The sequence below is a fragment of the Meles meles genome, chromosome 8, assembly GCF_922984935.1.
Source record: "Meles meles chromosome 8, mMelMel3.1 paternal haplotype, whole genome shotgun sequence".
Lineage (NCBI taxonomy): Eukaryota > Metazoa > Chordata > Mammalia > Carnivora > Mustelidae > Meles > Meles meles.
Window position 1 is genome coordinate 70916020 of NC_060073.1, and position 25692 is coordinate 70941711.

At 37.8% G+C, this 25692-nt stretch overlaps 1 protein-coding gene across 13 annotated transcripts in view; it reads right to left on the minus strand.

The window, feature by feature from the left end:
- Positions 1–25692, minus strand: part of DLG2 (discs large MAGUK scaffold protein 2) — a 1573258-nt gene that overhangs the window by 628993 nt on the left and 918573 nt on the right. For all 13 annotated transcript variants that reach the window (XM_046015622.1, XM_046015636.1, XM_046015625.1 and 10 more), the window contains one exon: positions 14242–14292. In XM_046015622.1, coding sequence (XP_045871578.1) covers positions 14242–14292 — 51 coding nt within the window. The remainder of the gene's footprint in view (positions 1–14241; positions 14293–25692) is intronic.

The following is a 25692-nucleotide window of genomic DNA, read 5'->3' on the forward strand; positions in this document are numbered from 1 at the left end:
TAGGGATTATTCTGCAGGAGAAAAGCCTCAAGGGAGAGAGTGAACTTTGATTTCTTTGTGAAATCATTTGAGGTCCGGCCTGTGAAGAACAACTAGAGTAGTAATAATAATGACGAACTCCAGCATAGCATGCATTGGGGATGGGCACTGTTTCGAGTACTTTATTTTAGTATGAACTCATGTAGTCCATATAATAATCTTAGGAGGCAGGAATTATTGTCACTCCTAGTTTACAGATGGGCACAAGGAGGCACAGATGGATCAAGGGACTTGCTCACCCTCACCAAACTGGTAGGTGTTAAAGCCACAACATGATCTCAGGTTAAATGGCCATAAAATCCACACTTGAAATAGTGTTCTACTGGTAGAAGTAGTTTGGTATGAATTACTAGAAGATAATTCAAACTGATGTAAGAAATGTCTTTCCTAGAGTAATGTCCAAAATTTAGAAGTTTGAAGGGTTCCCTCCTACTGGAGGTGCAAGATAAAAACTTGGTTTGTGGAAATGCTTCTCAAGAACCTAAATGTGTATGATAGTTGCTTTAAAAAATGCAAGTTTAAATAATTTGGGGTGATTTGAAATCAAATTTGGTATGAGAGAAAGTTTTGATTTCAGCTTTGTTTGAGAAATCAATAACCACATTTTAATATTTTGAGTTTGTTTTACCTGAAGAAGAGCATAATTATTTGGATTTGATATTAAAAGAAAACCAAAATAAAACAAAGAGAGGAAAGGAGTGAGGCTAGAAGTTAGAGATGTGAATTTTAGACTGGCCTTTGCTCTGTATTGAGTGACCTTGAGGAACCCAGGAATACACTTTCTGAAACTTTGTTTCCCCATTTGCAAAAATGAGGAGAGTCATGTTTTCTTTTCCTATTTCACAGAGTAGTTTGAAGGATGAAATCTCTGGAAAATTATTTGAAAATAATGAAGTGATATTAAAATACGATTTAGTCATCATATCATGATATATGTATTGAACACATTATAAGATATACATTGTATCAAGTGATGAAACAGTAACACTGCCTGATTAGTGGATCTAACCATCTCACCAGTTTTTGCTTCAGAAAATGTGGGTACATTTTCCTGAGGAACATTTGAAAAACACGATTGGAGCACTGCTTGAACTGGATTTCCTTTTTTTCCCCCCTGTATTAGAAGAATGCTAAATATGCAAGATGTGATGTCATTTTTGTTATTGTTTTCCCCCAGAATTGGGTTATATTACAGAGTTTTGAGCAGCTTAAGGAGATGCTGGGGGTGGGTGGAGAGATCAGTCTGGCTTATTTCTCAAATATTAAGATATAATCCTAAAGAAAAATAAATGCATCTCTATTCACTGCCATTATCTTTTGTTTTGTCTTTGTCTTTCTCTTGAAACTGCTTTCATTCTTTCAGAGCTAACCTAACATATTATGCCTTGGGCTGAATGTTTCCTTTTGATAAATGTATAAGCCTTAAAGGCAGTCTGAATATATTACTGCTGGTCAAAGAATAAATGTTTTACTCTGAAAAGTTTTCCGTATTTTTCATGCTATGTGGTGGTTCCACACAGTCACTGAAATATCAACCAGCTCTGCCTCATGCTAGTTTTGTGACCATGGACAAATGTCTTAACTTCCTTGAACTACTGTCTGCTTATTGTAAAACAGAAGCTCTACAACGTACATAATGACTTAATTGTTAAGATATGACATAACCCCCGTAGATTAGCAGGTAAGAGATTAGCATATAAGGTTCAACTTTTAATAGGTGATAGAGATTGACGTATTTATGGTTACAGCAGCTACTGCTATGGGCACTAGAAATAGCACTGATCCCTGGCCCCTGCTTACAAAGAAGATATTATCTATCTATCTACAGCACACATAAACACATGAAAGAAATATATGCTTATGTATATTATAAACTGCGTTAATATAAGATGTATGTAGAATGTATACACATATGTGTTTGTGTGTATATATGTATGTACATATACACAAACAGGAGTAAAAAAATTATCCTTATGCTGTACCTTTTGTCAGAAGACTAAATAATTCTTCCACTGATTCAAAAAGTGAGCTACTAGATTCTTCTGGGGATTAAAAACAGCCAGATGTAAAATTCCAAATAAAAAGGATTAAACTGAGAAATATTTTAGCCTTTGAGGACCTTGAAGTTTATCTAGAAGGTAGATACAACGTGAACATAGATGACAATGAGGAAGTCCTGAGGTGACAGAGGATGGATTAGCTGACCATAACTGAGAGAATCTGACAAAGCTGTTTACGTGAGGTAATACATGAACTGGGTTTTCAGGAAGAGCTTCTCAGACAAAAATGGTAAGGCAGTGAAGAGCAATTTAAGGATCAATGAAGCCTGATTGGTGATCCTGAATTAAATCCAAGATGACATTCTTCTTAATGACTATATATGTCTTGTTTAATTTATGCACAGTCTATACAGGCTGAACATTGTTTTATACATATATATATGTACATATATATGTGTGTGTGTGTGTGTGTGTGTATATATATATATATATATATACAAAATAGTCAGTTTCACATCTGCCTTCAGCTCAGGTCATGATCCCAGGGTCCTGGGATTGAGCCCTGCATCAGGCTCCTTGCTCAGTGGGGAGTCTGCTTCTCTCTCTGCCTCTGCCTCTCCCCCTGCTCATGGGCATGTGCTCTCTCTCTCGCTCTCTCTTTCTCAAATAAACAAATAAAATCTTAAAAAAATTAAAACTAGACAGTATATCATAGAGGTTCTGATGCCTATGAATATTTTCATAGCACACGTATTCCATTTCTCAGAAGGGTAGATCATTTGAAAGTTTAAAAATGCATCAAACTCATTAAGCTAAGTGGATAAAATATATACTTTAAAAACCCACCAGTTCTAACTATTTCCTAAATTCTTGAAATAACTTCCAGGTTTTCTACTATGCATCTCTATTTTGAGATACTACTCGTGTTTTTATTTCTTCTCCTGTGTTTTCCCTTTTCCTTTCTCCTCATTAAAGCAGGTTTTCGCTGTAAGGGGAGGTAAAGAGAGAGGGTTGAAATCAGAAGGGGTGTTTCAAGAGTGGTTTGAGTCATGGTCTCAAGATGTTGCCAAGGCTGATCTTTACCCCATTTATCTACTTTGCCATCTAAAATGCTCCTTCATTCTAAAGCTGGAATCTTCTTATTGTCATAAATGGCTCTACACTCCTATCTAAGTTATAGAGTTCCTCACCTCATGCCCATGGAAGAGAGTGATTCCTGTCTCAGAATTCTAAGTAAAAGTCATGGAATTCTGGTTGCACTGGATTGGGTTGTATATCCACCACCTGATGGAGGCCAGGGCAGTAGGATGTGCTAACTGGTCTAAATCAGTCAGAAACTACCCTTGGAGTTGAGAGTCACCTAAGCTTCTATCAGATCAGGTGGGCTATCGTGGCCAAGGTAGATATCTGAACTAAAATCTGGGTACAGTTAGCAAAGTGAAAAATGTAAAAAGAATGAAGTGGATAGATAACCAACAAATGTCCAACCAACATTGGGAAGGTACAGCAGAAACCTGACTGACCAGAAAGGACAACTCAGATAAGAGGCAGTGGGTGTCCCAGCAGTCACTTGTGAGGAAAAATGACTAACAGAGGAACACATTGTCTATCGCTGGGTAAGGACATAGAACTGTGGGATCATTCTGGAGATGGCTGAAGTGGCTGCAAGAGAAGCACTAAGGACTGAGCTTACGTTTGCTTACGAGCTTGGCAGTTGGCTACCGAGACTGCATTTGCTCCTGCACTAGCTACATCAGTTAGAATTTGTTCAGTTACAAGTAGCAAAATACCCAGTTTTTAAAAAAATATCTTAGTTATTTATTGGACAGAGAGAGAGACAGTGAGAGAGGGAACACGAGCAGGGGGAGTGGGAGAGGGACAAGCAGGCTTCTCACTGAGCAGGGAGCCCAATGCGGGGCTCAATCCCAGGACCCTGGGATCATGACCTGAGCCAAAGGCAGACGCTTAACGACTGAGCCACCCAGGTGCCCCAAAATATGCGGTTTTTACCATTTCTCAAGATCTAGTATTTAGGGATCCATCTGTGATTTCTAGTGGCTTGTAGTACTGTTGCTCCTTGGGTCTTTGCTTTTGAGGACCCTCATCATAATCCTAAACAGGGGACCCTCGAGTGAGGGTTCTTCCTGCCAAAGTTTCTTAACCATCCATATCTTGTCGGTATAAGCCACAGAAATAGATCTACTCTGCTTAGAAAACTCAACTTGGGAATGATAGAGTTTCGTTGTTTCCGTGTTAAGTCTTTCCAGGGTGGATTTTGTTTAAAACAAGTTAGGTTTAGAAGTTCCACTACACTAGCATTAAATATGCTTGGAATAATCCAGGGCCATGTCAAAGGAAGATGGGGGTAATAACAGCATGACAAGTGGTTTGTGAAGAAAATATATTGACCAGTTTAGATGATATGAGGGCATTGAGGCCAGACTAATGAACTAGAAGGGAGTACTTGCTAAATACTCCGGTAACAGAGGGTTTGTGAGGTGAAAGAAAGGAGATAACTCAGGGGGAGCTTATAAAGAAAAATGGAGATGGTTGGAGTCAGCAGCTGAATTTCAGCTAAACGTACTTTGTGGCAATTCGTCTAAATCAGCCCTTTGAGGTATATTTACCAGGAGCTCTTCAATCCTGAGACTTTGGTGGTTATATTAAAAAAAAAGTTAGATTAATGACCCCTCAAATGACTGCAAACTATTCTAGCAGTCTTTTTTTTTCCCCCCTGACGTCTGAGTCCAGTAGTTAATGTCGCAAATTTTTTCCACAGGTACAAAGCCTGCTGGTCCCCAAATCAGAAAAGTTTCTAGACAGTAGAGACCTAAATTCATAGACCTGTCACCGGCCATTCTCTTTACTTGCCACTTTTTTTTTATTGCTCTTTTATTTCTGGGAGTTGGAACACAGTAATGGGTTACTTTAAAGGAGATGGTATGTGTAAGCTTTGGGGTATTAGGGTTTACAGCAACCTGCCAGCACTCTTCTACGGGAGAGCTTTGCTTTATGACCCTACCTTAGCAGTGAAAGATAGGACTAGAATTTAGAAAAGGGAAAGACTCTAAGCAAGGCAACATTTATTTTGAGAACAGGCTAGGGCAGACAGGCCTAGCCATCACCTAGGATCTACTCAGCAACTTCAGCACAGTGAGAGCTCCATTACAGCACCAAGATACATTTGGGTAAGTGCAAATGTTGGCAAGTCGTAGGTGCCTGATTTGAAGTAGTTCAGCTAAGAAGAATTCAAGGGAAGACTCATGTAGCCACTGGACAGGGAGTGGTGTCTCATGCCTTTAGGATAGACCTAACAGGGGAACTGAATGCTTCCAGTTATCTCTTTCTACCTTGTCTCCCTCTTCCTCTTTCTCTCACTCTCCCTCTTTCCCTTTCTCTCTTATTTTCTGTCTCTGGCTTTCTCTGCAGGAAGCCTCCTTTTTCTCAGACCAGCTGACCCCACACAGCAGGAGACCCAGAGGCCTCCTCTTGTCTCCTATCTCCCAGCTTTGCTACACAGTTGAATGCGGCACCTCTCTATCCCTCACACTCTAGTGGGGAAAATCCCGAGGGGGCACTTTTATTGGCTCATTTTGGCTCATTGTCAACCCCTAAACTGTGCACTAAATCATTAAGATTGTTGTCAAAATAAAGATGTCCCATGCTCCACCTTCCTGACGTACTTCCTCATTTGGTCTAGGGCCAGCCAGGTTCATGTATCAGTATTATTTCTTACTGGCTCACCGGGTAATTCCAATCAGTCGCTTTAGACCAGTTCCGGGTATGATGGCTGCCAGGACTGGCAGTTGTCCCGAGAACGCCGTGGTTAGAATGGAGAGATGAACCATTCCCCCAAAGGGGGATGGTCCTTCTCCCAGTTCTCTCTGACACAGCAGCTGCTCACGTAATATGTAGAGACTGGAAGTGGGGGATTATAGAATACAAAAGTTATTGGACCTGTTGGGGCATGTGAAGCAGATATCATAGCCTGAAGCTATCGAAAACAGAACAATACACTGCAACTGTCTGTCTAGCCTGGAACTAAATTCTTACTAGCTAACAAAGGAGAGAGCTACAAACAGCACTGTGTTATTCTACGGGAAGCTCTGTCTGCAAACTCAAGAGCAGACTCCATTTATACGATCAGCGTGCTTAAAGAATATACTGATAATTGGATATAGGAACATTCTGGGGATCACTTAAGAAGTTTATTGTTTACCACAAATATAGCTACACACACACACACACACACACACACACACACACACAGGGGAAAGAGGAAGCAAGCATTTGCCACTTGACCTAGCCTCTCAATCAGAGCCTGAAGCAGTGACACCTTAAAAAAAAATGAGGCTTCCATAATAGTGTAGTGTGTGTACACATTTTATGGTAGCTAATACTACTGAACATCTATGATGTTCCATAAACTCTTTTATGTATTATACATATGTTATTTCTACTTTTTTTTTTCTTTAAAGATTTTATTTATTTACTTGACAGACAGAGATCACAAGCAGGCAGAGAGGCAGGGAGAGAGAGAGGAGGAAGCAGGCTCCCTGCTGAGCAGAGAGCCTGATGCAGGGCTCGAACCCAGGACCCTGGGATCATGACCTGAGCTGAAGGCAGAGGCTTTAACCCACTGAGCCACCCAGGCACCCCTGTTATTTCTACTTTTCACGACAATGCTATATGACAGGTATTAGTGTCTCATTCATTAGGAGAAAACTAATGAGGCTTTCATAGGTTAAGTAACTTGCTCAAGGTCACACAGAAAGTAGCTGATCCTGGATCCCAAATAAGGTCTGAGTTCAGAGACTATGCTTCTTTCCACTGCCTATAGAAACCTACTCTTGTTCCACAATCTTGCCAACAAAATTCAGATCAAAATTCATACATATTAAGTAAATGTTTTTATTCATATCTAAATACACATTTATGTTTAAGTGGTTTCTAGGCACAAATATACATGTGTGCATATATTTCAAACACACTTAAAATATATACTGATAATTGAACATACACAATTTTTGGAATTTAAGAAATGTACTGATTATTAAAAATTAATTATATGGGGATAAGACTGTACTATAAGTAACTATATAAAAGCTGAAATCCCATCAGATATCATTGGGACTCTGGCTTTTTATTCCTGCTACTATTAAATTGAAACTAGCTGAGGACACCCAGAAGAAAATCAGGAATTTAGAAATCCAAAGCTTCTACATTATTTGAAGTGATAGACCTTTAATTCCATTTGAATTTTGGAATTTTCATCTTCATGAAAACTCAGTTACTTGAGATAAACACATTTGGCCTAAGTCATTCAGACACCCAATAATTTTCCAATTAATCTGATACAGGGATGATTCTGGAAAGTCCCCCAGACAACTTTACGTGGTCACTTCTTACCTGGCAGTTCACAGAATCCACATGTTACCCACCTTACACCCAAGACTTGGTTCATCTATAGGAATGTGGAGGGTCTAATAAATCAGTCACTTTCCTCTGTCCTACACATTGCTTATATTTGGGAAGATGGCTCAGATCTTTGGATTTTTTTTTTTCCTACGGCAAAATAATATCCCTGACTCATCAGACTGAATGTTCAAGTAGAACCACATGATCATACATTCTGCAGCTGTCAGGAAAGGGGTCAGAGGAGGTGACAGATAGTCATATAGTCACTTCAATATCTCTACTAAATTGCAGTCATGCATGATGGTTAGGGTGATAAAGCCTTGAAGAATCTATTATCCATGCTGGGTAAACTAGCTTCTCTTGATATAAGTCATACTGGGGGTACATAACCTATTAACTTCGAGCATGAATAATGGATAAATAACTCAGAGGCATAGACTTTATACTCAGCTACCTTTGTTAATGTCATCCGAGCCTACGATGACAGAAAGATTTGAAATATCACAGGTGGCCTTTCTGAGAGCCCCAGGCCATGTTAATGAAAGGAATTTGTTGGATTATAATCTAGGTATCTTTGATTTTTCGGCTATTTCTGGCATTTTCATATCTTATAAAACATTAGAATCTGTTCTTCTAACATTCTTAACATGTTTTGAATCATCTCCTTCTTTATCACCATTGGCAGAATTGAACCACTAAATTATGTCTTAAATGGCATACCTGTATTATCTCCTGAATGCTATGAAACATATACCCAATATCACAGCCAAAGTAATCTTTTTAAAATACAAATATGATTATGTTACTTTTTAAAAGATTTATTTATTTGAGGGAGAGAGAGTGGAAGCAGGGGACTGGGGGAGCAGAGGGGGAGAGAGAAAAGCAGACTCACTGCTGAGTGTGCAGCCCTCTGCCCGCTGTTCCATCTCATGACCCTGAGATCATGACCTGAGCCAAAATCCAGAGTCAGACACTTAAACAACTGAGCCGCCCTGGTGCCCCAATTATGTTACTTTTCTGTTTAAAATTATTCAAACGCTCTCCACTGCCTTTGGGATAAAATTTGAACTCCTCTGTAGGTTACCTAAGGGCTCTATATTCTCAACCTTCTCCAACATTCTAGTCTGGCCTCTCCCTTGGAGACCTACCTCAGCCCGAGGTGCAGTCATTCTGGATTTGAAGTTCCTTAATCATGTTACTTTTCCATGGGGTCCTCCAAGAGTTGCATCTGCTGTTCCCTATCTGGGAGGCCGCCTTCTACTCCCTTTTCTATATCTTGCTTCCTCTCATCTTTCTTAAGCCAGCTCAGGTATAAAGCCTCAGGGAAATACCCCATTTTTGACCAGGTATCCACGGCACTCTGTTATTCATGGTTTTTGTGTATTGACTTACTTGTGTTCTTTACCAGGCCATAAAATTCTAAGAAACAAGGACTGTGCCCAACAGATAAATGTACCTTAGATACATGTGAATTCACTATGTGTGGCAAGTGGCCAACGCACTGAACAACGCTGCCATATAGGAGGGGTCATCAACTTGTCCTGAAGTTGTTCAATGCCTTTCCTCTTTCTTCTTCTGTGATCATGGTAATGTAAAGAACACTGTAATAAAATTCCTCCTGTCATGGAATTTGTAGGTCAGTGGAAAAGACATTTTATTCATCGTTTAGTGTGAGAAGTTCTCTGCTTGGGTTAATTGATAAAGGGGACCTTGCCCAAGAGGGAAAATCAAGAAAAGGCTCTTGGAAGAAATGACATTTGAACTTAATTTTGAGGACACTCTAACTCAGTGGCAATGAGCTTAAGTTCTGGTTATCTGTTGGTCACAGGACTGAATCCTAGCTCCATCCCTTACTGACATTGTGACTTCTGACAAGTTATTTAATTTCTGAGCCTCATTGTCCTAATATGTAAAATGGAGTTGGCCATATCCACTTCATAGGGGTGTTACTAAATGTGATTAGTTTATTACTAAGTTAAGTGTTACAAAGATTAAAGACAGAAAAAGTAGACGCTGATAGAGCATATAATAAGAACCATAAGTTCATTATTGGATTGGATGTCTGACAATCAACAAAGTAACGGGGAAAAATTGATATGAGAGAAATTGTTAGATTAATGAGACTTGTTAGATCATTGAGACTGGGAGGCTATGTTTTTAATAGCTTCCTTTATGATCTTAATAAATAACACTTGTGAGAACTACTATGTTAGCACAAAGGAAAAGTGAAGAATAACTACGCGTGCTGTCCTAAAGCTTTATATTAACTCATTTAATCATCATAAAGACCCGAGGAGAAATTATAAATACGTCAGCCTCATTTCCAGGTGTGGAAACTGAAGCACAGAAAGGTTAAGTATTCGGCTCAAACTAACTCAACCAGTAAGTGATAGAGCCAGGATTCCAATGCAGGCCAGGTGTCTGTACTTCACCGCATTTGCAGGGGTAGAGCACTGGCATAATCTACTCATTCATTCATCAAACATTCACTGAGTATATACTACATTCCAGACAATGTTCTAGGCAAATTGGATACAGAAATGACTAAATATTTACATATACCAGATATTTAGGGAAGGAGTTAGATATTAACAAAGTGAGCAATAAATACAATAATAATATAAATTTCAGATACTGGTAAGTGCAATTAAAAGTAATAAAGCCATGAAAGTAGAAAAAAGTGCAATGGGGATGCCAGTACGAATTTAAATGGGGGTGCACAAGGGAGGCTTTTATGAGACATTTGAGCAGATATTTAATGATGAAAAGAGCAAGTCAGGTAAAGATCCAAGGGGAGATTCTAGCAAGAAGACAGAATAACAAACATAAAGACTTTAAGGTAGGAAAAGCTTGGCTTTTTGGAGGAATGAAAAGAAAGTGTGTATGAAATGCTCTAGGAGTTGGTGGTGAGGGCACTATGTCACCGAGGGAAGCAGGGGTCAGATTGTATAAGGTCTTGTAGGTGATGATAATGAGTGTAATTATCCCCTCTTGGAAGGTTTTAAGAATAAAAGTGGTATAATCTGGTTTATATTTTGACAAAGATTACTCTGGCTACTTTGAGGAGTGGGCAGAAGTGGAAACTACTACAGGGATCCAGGCATGGGAATGATATTAGTTTGGACTAGGCTTCAGCAGGGTCGGTGATAATATTTGATTGATTTTGAAATACATTTTCATGGCAGTGCCAGTAGGACTTGCTCTGGATGCCAAGGGAAAAAGAGCAATTAAGCAAGATTCCTGGAGGAGGCTTTTTTTGAGGGCCTGAATAATAAGGAAACTGATAGAACCAATTAGCTAAGAAGAGGAATATTAGGGTAGAAGCAGGTTTTGCCCCCAGGGTTGGGAGTGCAGGGAAATCATGAATTCTGTTAGGAACATACTCAGTTTAGAAAACCTTCTTGATATTCAGCAGAGATGCCAACTGGACTGTTAGCTGTACACATTCGGAATGCAGGAGAGAGATCATAACTCAGATTTGAGAATCATCAGTTGATACTTGGTATTCAACACCATGGGTCTGGATGAGATCACGAAGGAATGAGGAGAGGTTGAGAAGAGGTCTGTGCATTGGGTTTCTGGAGTGCTCCAACATTTAGAGGAGAAGCCAGCAAGGAGATCAAGACAGAGTGTCAATGAAGTGGTGAATAAACAGGAGAAATGTTTTGTCCTGCAAGACAAGGGATTATCATCTTGAAGGAAGGAGCCAGGGACAACTGCATCAAATGTTGCTGAAAAGTCAGTGCAGAGAAGTGATGCTTGAATTTCATAAGATGGAAACTGTCAAGACTTTGATGAAGATGGTTGTAGGACTACTGATGAAAATAATGAACTAGGTTAAAATAAGAAAATGAAGTAATAAATTGGAGTTATTGAAAACGGACAGCTTTCCTAGATTTTTGGTAAAGAAACTAGAATTATGAAACAATAATAAGAGGGGAACACTGGGCCAAGTGACATTTTGTTTTGTTTTGTTTTTTTCTTATATTATTCCATTGCTAGAGGATTTTTTTTTCTTTTTTAATGAGAGATATTACATCATGTCTGTATTAAATTTATCCAGGGGAAAAAGAGAGAGAGAAACTGATATTGCAGGAGAGAGAGAGAGAGAGAGAGGAGACAACTACGGAAGCAGAGTCCTTAAACAGACAAAAGGTTAGAGAGTGTGGGTCGCAAGTGAAGGCCGACCTCCTGAAGGAGCAATCTTCAATGGAAGATTCTTCCATTGAAACAGGGAGAGCACACTGGTTCTCCTGTGCTGGTGGCAGGAAGGTGACATGGTCTTCCTGTGACTACTTGGGTTTTCTCAAGGACACAGGAAGAGAGGTCAACTGCTGAGACTGAGGATGAGGTCGGGGGTGTTTGAGATTTGAGGAGAGCAAATAAGTTGTGAATCTGTTGTCCCAGAGAATGAGAGAGTGATTTTTCTAAAGAAACGTATAAGAATTGCTAAGATGCTTTGAAGGTTCGCTTGAAATCAATAGCTATAAATTTAAAGTGAGGTGAACGAGGGCTTCTGTAGACCCATTCATTTGCGCAGGCGCTGGCATGGAGGGGTGAGGCTCTGCTGGAGGAGCACGGAAAGGGAGAGGGGAGAAGGCATATTAAAAGCCTGTGAGGGGAGACTTGGAGTATGGTGGATGGGGGTGGGGCGGGCTTAGGAAAGGTGAAAATTGGAGGGAAATGGTAAAATTTTTGATTCCAGGTCCCAGTGGAGTTGGAAGACTTTTTGAGGAGGGTGGTACTGGAATAAATGAAAAGAATGGAAAAGAGGTAGTTTGAACAAAGACGATGCTTGACAGAGGTTTTGGGGGCCGGTGTATTTCATGGCAGTGATGAGGTTCAGAGTGTGACTGAGACTCCAAGGGCAGGAGGTGAGATGACCACCAGATCCTGAGGCAAGGGAGTGTCAGAACACAGCCTAGAGCACAGAGTTGTCTCACTCCCACTGAATGTTCTACCTCGCACCAAAGTGAGCCTCAATTTTCTGACCTATAAAACCAGGATAACCAGTGTCATGTTGAAGTTGAGGGCGCGTCAGGAGCGAGAAGGGGTGACTCCATGAGTGTGAGATCTGTGCTGTCGAACAGGCGCCCGCATTTAAGAAAAGTCACGTGGCGCTTAATGCCTGGGTCTTGACATCTTTTTTGATTCTTAATAATTTTTAAACAAGGGCCTCACATTTTCATTTTACACTGTGCTCTGCGAATTATATAGCCAGTCCTAAAGAGAAGATTAGTGATTTAGTAAGAGAAATGTGTTCTCTTTTTTCATTTGGGCTAATTTTCCATAAGCCTCATTTTTCTCCATTTAGCATGCCGTTAAAATTTAACCAAAGTTCATAATGGAAGTTTTAAAGAACACATCTGTCAAACACTTAACTTTTAATGTAAATTTCCTTTTAAAACCACTCATGCTCAATAAAAACTAGGCTGAGAACGAAAAATTCCCTTACTCAGGAAAGTGAATAATCAGTAAACTTAAAAAGAAATACACATTTAAGTGCAGGTCTAGAGTCTGAATTCATACTTGAATGGAACAGTTTAGAAAAATTTATTTATTATTTATTATAAATGAATTATACGTTTATTATGGAATATTTAGCAAAAAATGTAAACAAAAAGAAGAAACAAAAAATTATCCAAAAATCCTTAACAAGAGTTAACATTTTAATGTAGATCCTTCAAGCTTTCTGTATATACTTACGAATGCAAATTATATGTGTTGGTACTTATGGGATTATATTTACATACTATTATAAAATTTATTTTTTTTAAATTTGGTAAGATAACTTTGTTAGGCCTTCCATTCTTATGTTTAAATATTCTTAAAAATACTATTATAATATAATTTTCTATTATTTGGACATATGATAATGTATTACTAAACACTTGACTTTTTAAATCTTCACTATTATAAATACCAATATAAGCATTCTTTATATCTTTATATATTTTATAAGTATAATTTCTGAGTCAAAAATGTTTGCCCATTTTAAAGCTTTTGATCCATTTTTCCAAATTACTTCTATAATTTCTAGAGCCACTCCATGGCAGTGAATATTAGCTTTTCTTTTAAATTTTGCCAACTGGACAGATAAAAACCATTTAACATCACTGTTTTCTTTGTTTATTAATAAGGTTGAACAAGTTTTCTTGTGTTATTAGCCTTTACTTTTTTGATGAATGTCCTGTTAATGTCTTTTGGTCATATTTTTTCTAGGTGGTTTTTGGTCTTTCTCTTACCGTTTTGCAAAATACTTTTATAGATTAGGGTTGTTACACAGAAATTTCCTAATTTGTCAAAGTCTTGCAAAGGCCTTAATAACATACTTGCAGAGATCTACAGGATTGCTATGTTTTTCTCCATGAGGGTGTCTTTAAAATGCATCACTTTTTTTTAACTAAAAAATGCATGATAATGGTAGTTGTGAGATAGCATTAATATTATATAAATGAAAATGTTTTGTACTGTATCTAAAAATGCATAACAAAATGTTAATAATGAAAACAACAGGAAAAAGTGCTATACTAGCTCACTGAATATTTCTGACTTTCTCATTCATTTCTCCAAATCTTGGCAATGCAATTTACATATAGAATATTCTGGGGATTTGATCTGTTTGTCTCTGTGCCCTCCGTTGCAAGCATTTCATTAATATTTTTGAGTCTTGTTGGAAACTTCCAAGGTATAACACACAATTGTATGGTTTCACAAAATAATCATTAGGTTGCAGAATGTCAAATGCAAAATTGAGGTTTTGGGATTGTTGGATTTTTCTTACCCTTTCCAATGTAATTTCTTCAAACTCATATTCAATTTCTGTTCCATTGACCTGTAAGTAGGAAAAAGAGAAAGAATGATTAAATACATATTAAGGGGGAGATGGCTGCTTTTTAAACAACATTTGGGGTTAAGTTTCATTCTGGCTATGAATAAACCACACTTTCTTAATGTTTGTGATTGTATGTTTTCAACCAAATAAAATATCATCTAAGCTATTCTAAAATATATGAGTGAAACTGCAAAAAATATAGTTTATTGGATTCCTTAGAATTTGTGATAATTGGGACAGAGGGAACAATACAAAATATGCATTGTGAGGTTACAAAGAAGAAACCGCATAGGGGCAATGTTACATTATAAGGGAAATAATTTCCTAATATCTTTTAAAATTTCCATGAATGAACATGAAACTATGACCTTAAAAAGTCATTGGAAAAGGCAGCACAACCTTACGTAATATTTTGCAAAAAAAAAAAAAAGCATTCAGAATAACCATGTCGGATAAGAAATGCCTTTTCTTTATTGGCTCAAGCTCAAGTAATTCATCCCCATTTATCCTCATTATATTTGTTAGGAAGTCCTGGACCATGTAACATAACCACGCTCATGTACTTCAGTAGCAGCAAGAAGAGAATAAAGTAGGACATGTTTGAAATTCCTAGTGAGAAAGCTTTAACCATCTAAACAACTCTTGCATTGATAGGAATTTTCAGAGAGAAATACTTAAATATAGCCAGGCAACAAATCACATATGTCTTTGATGTCAACAGAATGCACACAGAATAGATGAAGAGTGGCTTTAAAATAATCTAACAAATATTCAATCCCCATTCTCATCACAGAGTCCCTTCCAGCCAGGCAAAAACCTCTGAGCAAGAAATTCCCGAGCTGGCTGTGTCTTTTTTCTTATATGTGTCTCAGCAACACCATTAGCATTTAGGGATCCTCTAGAAAGACGAATTTCTAACCACCATCACATTTGTAGGGTCTTAACCATTGACTTTTCCTTCCTTAGAAGAATTTAAACATAGTTCTTGCAGACTGAGAGCTCTATAAAGGCAGGGACCAGATACTTTATTGCTAAACAAGTCTGGCAAGAAATAATTGGTGAAGGAAAGAAAAGAGGACCGAAAGAATGACTGGCTGAACTCAGTATTCATTTATCTGATTTGTAAACATAGGTACTTGTGAATTCTCTTCCATAAGGTATTTGGATGCAGTATCATCAGTGGAAGGTGTAATTATAACTATAATCAACAGCTATAAAGAATGACAATAGACTACTTATGTGTGTCCACCAGCCACTTAGAGCATGTTTTTGATTTTCTAATTACATGAGCTAATTGGTGAATCACATTTTACTGTGTTACTACATTATCAAACAGCCTTAAACCAAATTTGATTTTCTGGGCTTCAGCAAGTTAATGACTCATAGACGAGGACTTGATGATGTTAGGAAGCTTTAGTGGGTTTACGGAGGTTTTTGTTCCTCATGTGTAAAAGTACAGAACAAAATTCAAAGTCCCTGTATGGGTGCGTCTCCATATTAATTCCTTTTTTGTTTGTTTGCTTTTTATAACTCTCTTCAGTTGATGGAAGACAGAAAAGGAAGACTGAATTCATGTGATATGTTTTAATTCTCCCAGTATGGCTCTGTGAAGCTTTTCTTTGCTTCAGTGACTTCTCTGGAGTGAAGCCCTTCATATTATCAAAGTGCTGAACAGTGGGGAGAAAAAAACAAAAAACAAAAACAACTTCAAAGAAACAAAAACAAACCTCTGATAATAAATTCTAAGGGCTCAGGCTGAAAGAAATGCTGTTAGAAAGTGCTTAAAAGGGGCGCCTGGCTGGCTCAGTGGGTTAAGCATCTGCCTTCGGCTCAGGTCATGATCTGAGGGTCCTGGGATAGAGCCCCATGTAGGGCTTCCTGATCGTGGCAAGCCTGCTTTGCCTCTGCCTCTGCCTGCCGTTCTGCCTACTTGTGCTCTGTTTTTCTGTCAAATAAATAAATAAAATCTTAAAAAAAAAGTTCTTAAAAGACAAAAGTCCTTTAGTGGCATGCAGCACGGAATCCTTAGTGGGGTCTCTCTGAATGTTTGCTTAACAAATCTATGATCATGTATGCTGACTTCAGTTCCTACACACACTATGGATACATACCCCGAGTGCTACTCAAAAGATCCCTGGCCAACTAGACAAACTGTGGGAGGTTTACAGACTCCATGGGTCTTTAGTTTTCAACCTGAAGAAGTCATGACAGTTGCCTAATTCCCTAGTATCCAGGATGTCTTCATAAGAAGAGATGATGCCATCCGAGTTGGGATGGCTCCTTGCTTTTAAAAAAATAACATAAAAAAAGAAACAATAGATTTCTTAATTGAGTATAATAAAATATTCAGCAACTCACTAACCCATCTGTTCTGTTTCATCTGTGAATAGACAATAAAAATAATCATTGCTACCTTAAAAAAATACCATATGATTTCACTTAGATGTGAAAACTAAAAAGCAAAATGAATGAATGAACAAACAAAAAGAAGAATCAGAGCTATAAATACAGAGAACACACTCATGGCTGCCAGAAAGAAATCGGGGAGGGAGGACGGGCAAAGTGGGTGAAGGGTGTGGGAGTTACAAGCTTCCAGTTACAGAATGACTAAGTCACAGGGATAAAAAGTACAGCACTGGGAATAGAGTCAAAGGTATTATTATTAATAATAGCTTTGTAGGGTGACAGATGGTAGTTAGGCTTGTGGTGAGCATAGCATAACATAGAGAATTGTTGAATTATTATGTTGTACATCTGAAACTAATGTAAAATTGTATTTCGGCTATACTCAAAAAAAGAATCTTATGACTGCAACAGGATTTAGTGAAATTATAGAGGAATGAAAGGTTTTTAGCATAGCTGAGGCAAGATTTCCACCGTGAATTAAGAACATTTAAAACATGGTATCACAAGAGCCAATGTGGGAGTTCAGGAAAGCCATTTAAGAGGTCCTGTTGTCTATTTTGTCATCACTGGGGCAGTGTGATCTCTGTTCGGCCTCAAGACACCTGAGACAAGAAATCTCGCAGCTCTCTGGGCAAAAACCTTGGGGGAAGGGATAGAAAGCACGGAGCACTGGGTGTTGTCTGCCGGGAACACCACATCAAAAACTAATGATGTCCTGGGGGTGCCTGGGTGGCTCAGTGGATTAAGCCGCTGCCTTCGGCTCAGGTCATGATCTCAGGGTCCTGGGATCGAGCCCCGCATCGGGCTCGCTGCTCAGCAGGGAGCCTGCTTCCTCCTCTCTCTCTGCCTGCCTCTCTGCCTGCTTGCGATCTCTCTCTCTGCCAAAGAAATAAATAAAAAAATCTTTAAAAAAAAACAAAAAAAAAAAACTAATGATGTCCTGTATGGTGACTAACATACCACAATAAAAAAATAAATAAAATAAAAAGAAAGCATAGCTAAGTATACTTCCATTTTTTAAAAAGATTTTATTTGTTTGTTTATTTGAGAGAGAGTGAGAGAGCACAAAGCAGAGGGAGTGAGAGAGCACAGACAGAAGGAGAGGGAGAAGCAGGCTCCCTGCTGAACAAGGAGCAGGAGGCAGGAGGTGCGGCTCAATCCCAGGACCCTGAGATGACGACCTGGAGTGAAGCCAGACACTTAACTGACTGAGCCACCCAGGTGTCCCAGTGTACCTCCATTTAATCAGAAGTACATAAGAGTGGGTTGTGATGTTCATGAAAATTTAGTGACTCTTCAAATGAGTATATCAATACAATATTCTCTGAATAATTTTTTCCGTATTTAGTTACAGGAGTGGTTGCTTGGTAAAGAGACAAGAAGTATAGACAGTAACTGTCCCCTAGCCATAATTTCATGAATGCCCAGAAAAAACAAAAACAAAAACCATGCTGTGAATGAGCTCCCAACATCTTCTGGGGGCTTACAGACCATCTGTTGCCTGAACTTGGCTTGGTGGTCTCCCTGATTTCCTATCAGTTTACCAATGCATGTCTTTAAATTCACAAGACTCTCTTCCCGAAAAGAGCTCTGCCACATGCGTTTGTTGTTGTTGCTTTTGACCGGTGACATTTCTGGTGACACTTAAGTCCCCAGGCAATGTTTTATGCACCTGACAGTCTGGGACCTGGACAGCTATGGGGACTAGGTTCAAATTTTCCCATCTCCTGCACTGATCAATACTGAAGGCTAGAAAAATGAGAGGGTTGACAATTTTGTAGAGATAGAGGGAATTTCCCAGTTTTGAAAAATCGATTTTTCTTCAAAGACTTGATTTTCCTGAACCTAATGCTTCTGTGGTGACAGCTGGGCAGTTTCTATGGGGGCTAGAAAATCATAATGATGCCACACGTTGTCCTGCACTGTTCTGGGCATGTAGCCCTTTTGGCATCCTACAGAAATTAAGAGAGTGACCCATTCAAATTCAAACTTGGTATTTAAAGTTATAATTTCATGAACTTTGAATGCTATCACACTGTTTTTTTTCCTTCTTCTCCAGTGCTACTTTAACTACCTGCCCAGGTGATATTTAATTGAGATGTATTTTTATCTTCTGAAATGAGGTCTTTCATGAATAACGTACATGAGCTATTCCACGTTTTAATTTAATTTATTTAATTTAAGTAAATTAATTTAATTTCATGTTTTAATGCATTTAATTGGAATCTATAGAAATGACTTTTCCACAATTTTTTTTTGTTCTTTGCTGCACTAAAGCTAACAGCATCCTGAAATCTGAGATAAATAAATGTTTATGCAACTCTATATTCCATATTATAATGAGTGCCAATACAGTAATATCAAAGGGCCGGCTTCTAAAAACTAAACCTAATTCCATTCAATGAACAATTATTGAGCATGCATGATATGCCAAGTGGTGTGACAGGTACTGAAAAAATAGAGATATAAGATATAATCCCTATTGTCACTAAATGCACAGATCTTAAGGAGGCACCAAACATACTAAGGCCTCAGAGAAGTGTGGTATCCAATATATAAAACAGAGAGGTGGACTAGAACCACAACTCCACTGTTGCCACATAGAAGGATTGTTTGTTGTATATATGTGTATGTATGGATATATATGATATATATCCATATGATATATGATATAGGATATATATCATATATATATTATATCCTACTAGGGAATCATATATATATATATATGTATATATATATATATATACACACACACACATATATAGCATATGATAATATGCTAATTCTGCCCTTTATTAAAAATAAACATGATGCAGTAAGCAAGACTTATCTCCGAATATTATGGTTTTTCATATAAAAGTTGCTGTTGGACTTTGGGAGGGAATGTGATGATCACGGAGCCTGGGGCATCTGGTTTTCATGGCTTCTTGCCACTCCCAGAGCAAGACAAAGCCCAAGTCACTCTGCTCCATCTGTAGCTGCAGCATATAACACAGTGCCTACCACACAGAGGTTCGGTGACCATGTGAATTAGTGAATGTGATTTTTGGAGGGTGGGTAAAATGTGATGCTCTCAGAGAAAACTGTGGCCTCAAATGGAGATCCAGTTCCTACAGGACCCAGGTCTTTGGAGTTTCACAGCGTAGATAGCCTCATGTTTGATATCAGTCCTTCTCAGGAGTCCCTTCCACAGAGTCGCAATCATGATCAGATTCCCCAGGTAGTCTACAACACAACACACACACACACACACACACACACCCTTTGTTGGCTTTCATCTAGTACATTGCCAATGGTCATCCCCTTTCCTACTGGAGCTCTATTAGAGCAAACACATCACGATGCTTTGTGGCTCTTTACACTTGAATCTCCTATATACATTCTATTATGTTTAGTAGGTAAGATGGTTTCCAGAGTTAAAAAAAAAAAAAGACACAGATCTGAATCCTAGTTCTAATATTTATGAGATATGCAGATGTAGTCAATTTCCTCAATCTCCCAAAACCTTAAGTTCCTCACGTGCAAAATGGCACTAACAAGCACCTAATATGGTCATTGTGAATATTAGATAATTGGTGTAAAATATTTGGTACACACCTTAAGTGATAAAGAAATTATATTTAGCTATAATATCACACAATCCTCTTCATGATGTTTTTGGGAGCAATAAATGAGATTACACATTATCAACTACCTGAAACATAATAACTCTTCAACAGTGAGAGGTATTTTAATTAGTTGTGGATTAATAATCTGCAAGGTTCACAAAACTTCTATGATCAATTATTGAATATTTGTTAAGTTCCCAAGTAATATAAAATATAATTTAATAAGCAAATAAATTTGCTTTCTTCTACAAAATCTACTATTTTTTTTTTTTAACCTAAACGTCTCTTTCCTGAACCTACCTAAGATGTACTCCCTTGTGGAGAAGAATCATCTTAGCTTTCCCTTCCAAATCAGGTCAGTGTGGCCTTCACTCAGAATGTTACCTCCACTGAACTTTCTTACAATCTTTTGTCTTCTCCCTCTTACATTTTCTTTTTAATGTTGTCTTGCCCAGTCTTGACCATTATGTTATTCTATTGGCACGCACTTCCCTAAGGCTGAACTCTTCTTGAGACTTTTAGAAGAAATAAAAAGTAGCTTTGCCTCTTTGAAAAAGGGGGGGGGGGGGAAGATAAGGCAGTTTTGCTCTACCTCAATCTAAAAGAAAGAACTGAAGACTGATGTACATTATCTCTATCTTTTTATCACACTTAACTTTAAGTGTCTCTGCTGAAGGGTTGAAAATCAAATACTGAAAAAATGAGAGTCACTCGACCAACATGGAAACTCTAATCAGAAGGAGAATATCATTAGACAAAGCTCAAGGTATGTAGCACACAACTAAGCAGTCCATCACTTCTTTCTCCTAGACTGTCTCTACTGCCTAAAATTGTGCCCTCTATTCATACTAAGAGGAATTATCACATAGAAATAAAAAGCTTAGGTTCTGGGATCCAAAAGACTCGAATTCCAATACCAGTTTTGTCACTTACAAGCTGTTAGAATTCATATTTTTATGAGTTATACACATTTGTGTATAGATATTGTTTAAACAGCAAGGAAAAAAATTCAGTTTAAGCTTTGTAGAGGACTGTTTTAATCTAAGGTATGGATGGATTTGGTTATTTTAGAAATACTATTCAGTTATAATGAGACTCATTTAAGAATATGCAGTTTGAAAAGAAGCTAATCACAGTAATTTCTTCTTACTTATAATAAACACAAACTATAAAAATAATTATTGACATTCTTAGTCAAGATTCTAGTTTTGGTAAGACCACTATTCCTATTATTCACCTACTTGTGATCTAACAGTAAACCCTGATTTCATGTTAAAACTTCTAATCTTAATTAAATTTCTGAGCTCAGTGAACCGCTAAATCATAGCATCCACCAAATAGAAAAAATTAATCAGTATCCTACAACCTTTTCCATTCTTAAACAATTTTCCTTTGTTTCTGTTACTCCCTCTGCCTTTGTTAAGACTTTATAACACAGAACTTTGGGTCTAAAAATGGTTCCAAGACTCAATAATTACTATGTGTGTTTTCATTTAATTAGAAATCATGGATTTTTTTTTAGAAATCATTATTATTAAACAGATTTTCACCTGTAATAATGTGACAAATTTTCTTTTTTTGTCAAGAAAAATCAAGAAAAAATAGCTTAGGGTTCTTACATGTGTAAGAAGAAACTCTAGATAGAGAGATAGATTGATAATAGATATAATGTAGTCTTGATTAAAGGCTTCTGTAAAGAAGGAAAAATACAGTAGTAAGTTCAGAACTTGATTTGCTTCTGATCTGGACATGGCCCATTTCTCCCCGGCTTTGCTCCCTTGCTTTGCAACATTTGCAGGATAGAGTAGTAATAGGTGATTTTAATGCTTTCATTTGGCTCCAGTCTGACGTATGCTGTTTTGTTTTGGGGCTTTAAATATTACATAAATTAAAACATGCTCTTTGAGAGCAGTAAATGGCATTAAGAACATACTGATCAATGGTTGTGAAGACATCATGACCCACCATCAAGCCCCCTCCCTCACTTGACTATCCCTATAAATAAACCACTTTGGGTTAAGCCGCTGCCTTCGGCTCAGGTCATGGTCTCAGGGTCCTGGGATCGAGCCCCACATCGGGCTCTCTGCTTGGCAGGGAGCCTGCTTCCCCCTCTCTCTCTGCCTGCCTCTCTGCCTACTTGTGATCTCTCTGTCAGATAAATAAATAAAATCTTTAAAAAAAAAAAAATAAACCACTTTGTCAACTGTAAGCAGTGTCCAAGAGAATCAAGAGCTCAAACATATGCCAAAAGATTTAGAGTAACAACAAAAAAGTGAGTGCTGAACCATAGGAGACTTTACAAATACAATGATGTGAGCTGATAGTAAGAATATTTCCTCTTTCTCTTGGGTATAATATGACTATAATGAGAGGCAGAATATCAGTTCACCCAGTTCATCCTCAACTTCTCTCTTCAATCTTTTTTGCAATCTTGTTTCTACCACCATACAAAAGCAGAGGATCCGTGAAGACCTTCCCACATTTGAATACAATGATCTTTTCCCAGCCTTCAGCCTCCCTGGCTTTCCTCAGTGTTTGGCACTCTGGAGTGACCACCAGTTGAAACTCCTCTTTCCTTCTGTCACGCAGTTGATATCCTTACTAGTTTCCTCCCTACTGCTCTGTCCATTGCATTTATCTGTTTCCTTTCTTCCTGCCAGGTATGAGCATTTGCCAAGGTCTGTCTCTTTTTGTTATACAATCCCCCTTAACTTTTATTTTCTAAGAAAATTCCCTGATGTCACCCCATCTTAATAAGTCTGAGACAGGACTAATCATGCTTAATTATAATCACCATTTCCTCCAGACTATATTCTCTATATCGGTTAAGGGAATCCTTTTTCTTTCTTTCTTTTTTTTTTTCTTAAGATTTTATTTTTTCAAGTAACCTCTATACTCAATGTGGGACTTGAACTTACAACCCCTGAGATGGAGACTTGCATGATCTACCTACTGAACCAGCCAGGAGCCCCGGGAGCCCCGGGAATCCTCTTTTCATATGTGTCCTTTATATTTGTGATCAATACCTAACATTCTATTTCAAGTTCTAAACTATTACTTTCTTAATACCATCACTATAACTTCCTAAAAACATTTCTGTCCAGATCATTTTTTTCAATATCAATCTATTTTTCATATCCTTTGAGAGCTACCTTTTTTTTTTTTAAGATTTTTATTTATTTGACTGAGAGAGAGAGAGAGAGAACAAGCAGGGCGAGTGGTAGGCAGATGGAGAAGGAGAAGCAGCAGGAGCCCGATGGAGGGCTTAATTCCAGGACCCGAAGGCAGACGCTTAACTGGCTGAGCCACTCGGGTACCCCCGGAGCTACCTTTCGAAAAGGCAGTGTGTCATGTAATAATGCTGTACCAGTAGCTTTAAGTTATTTTTCTTTATCACTAAAGAACATTTCAGAACACCCACCAGTTTTTCCCAATCTACCTTTGTAGCTACAGACCCTGCTTCTTATCTTCAAAAACATTTTTGAGCCTAGTAATTGTGCTGAAGTTGTATAAAGCAACTCTTCTCTTTGGTATCTTTATTAATGTCACACAGTACACACTAAATGTCTTTATTTTAATATAAGCTTATTAAAATCTCAATTAATTTAGAAAAAATATTCTTAAATGACTAGGATTTCCCAGGTACTATATTAGTGTGTTAGGTCCTAGGGATATAATAGTAAAGACGGAGCCTCTGTCCTCATGAAGTGAGATTCTATGTGGGAATATGGAAAGCTTCTATTACTGTCAATATACAGCTTTCTCCTTCATAAAGTTGAAAAGATTTTTCTTAACAATCTCCTAGAAATCTTCTAGAAATTACCATCCTATTCTTTAAATTGCCCCCACAAAAGTGGTAAAAAAAATAATGCTAAAAAAATAATTACCACCACCACCACATTCTGCTAAGTATCTACTACATGCCAGGCACTATCATAACTTGCTTTAATAATTAAAATAACACCGAGAGTGAGACATTTTAATGTTAATTTTACTATTAAGTCAGGTTTTTTAAGGTGAGTGATTTCGCCAAGTTGATACAGTTTTAAGTAACATGAAATAAGGACTGTTTCATCCTTCTCATCACTTAGTGATGAGAAATATGTTCTCAATACAAATTTGAAAGAAATTAAAGAATGAGTGCCTATATGGAGGGAGGCAAGGATGGAAGTATCTAGTGCTTGAATCAAGGGACATCTAATATTAAATGCTAGTCTTTCTCCCTGACCACAGAGAGCACAGTCCCTCTTGTACTGTACTGTGCTCTTCCTCAAGATCCGACACCTTACGCTGTATTTTACCTTTCGTGATACACAGTCCTCTTGCTCAGATGAGGAACTATCTTTGATTTTTTTCTCTTGTGGCACCTATCATAATGACTTGTCTATAGAATCATATCATAAATAGTTACCGAAGGAATAAATTAATGGAACTTTACATTAAGGGATTCTGATTTGCCATAAATCTTTCAAATCCCTCTGTCTTTAAAAGTCCTCCTCACCACAGTCAGTTTCCAAATGAGTGAACTGCCTTAATTTCCCTCTCATCATTTTACTTCAGATCTTGCCAACAATAAACTGTCTCCCTTTTCTTCTGAATTTATGTCACCCTTTTGGCATCCTTCAAGATCACTCCATCCATCAACAAATATATATTGAGTGACTATCCCCACGTTCTTTGCTAGCTCATATGATCTCTTTTTATCTGATTTTAAAAGCACATCACCGGTGATCTTCACAACCTTGGAAAAAAGCTACAGAGCTATACTGCCCTGCTAATTCTTCTGCTTTTTCATCTAGCTCACACGAAAAATTTCTTTAGTTGGATGATTCCAGAAAAATGCTTTGATCTGCTTATTATGAAAAAAAAAAGTCAGATCTATCTTTCTGGAACAGACGCTAAGGGAAAGCATTCTGCTACTTACTTTATTTCACCTTTTTTGAATTACTTTAGGATCATAACAAGGAGCAAATTATTAAATCTGTTTCGACCTCCCTCCCCCACACACAAACGCCCTTACCAGTTGATAAAATATGGAAATTGTAAGTTTTCAAGTTGTTTATACACACCTTTTCCCAGATTACGCTAATAAGATTAATCATATACGTACTACTTTTAGATACATTATTGTATTGCAACTCATAACAATCCCATGTGGGTAGATAATACTATTACCGAATTTTACATATGAGTAAAGAGCTTAGAGATGGTAAAGTATTTGCTCAAAATTGCTCAGCTAATAATGTTTATAAAAATCAAGATACACACACACACACACACACACACATATATAAAGTGTGCTCAGTATTCCTACAGAAGACTTGAGTTACCCCTATTTTCCACTGTTAGATTCAATTCTACATTGGAAAAAGATACAAACAAT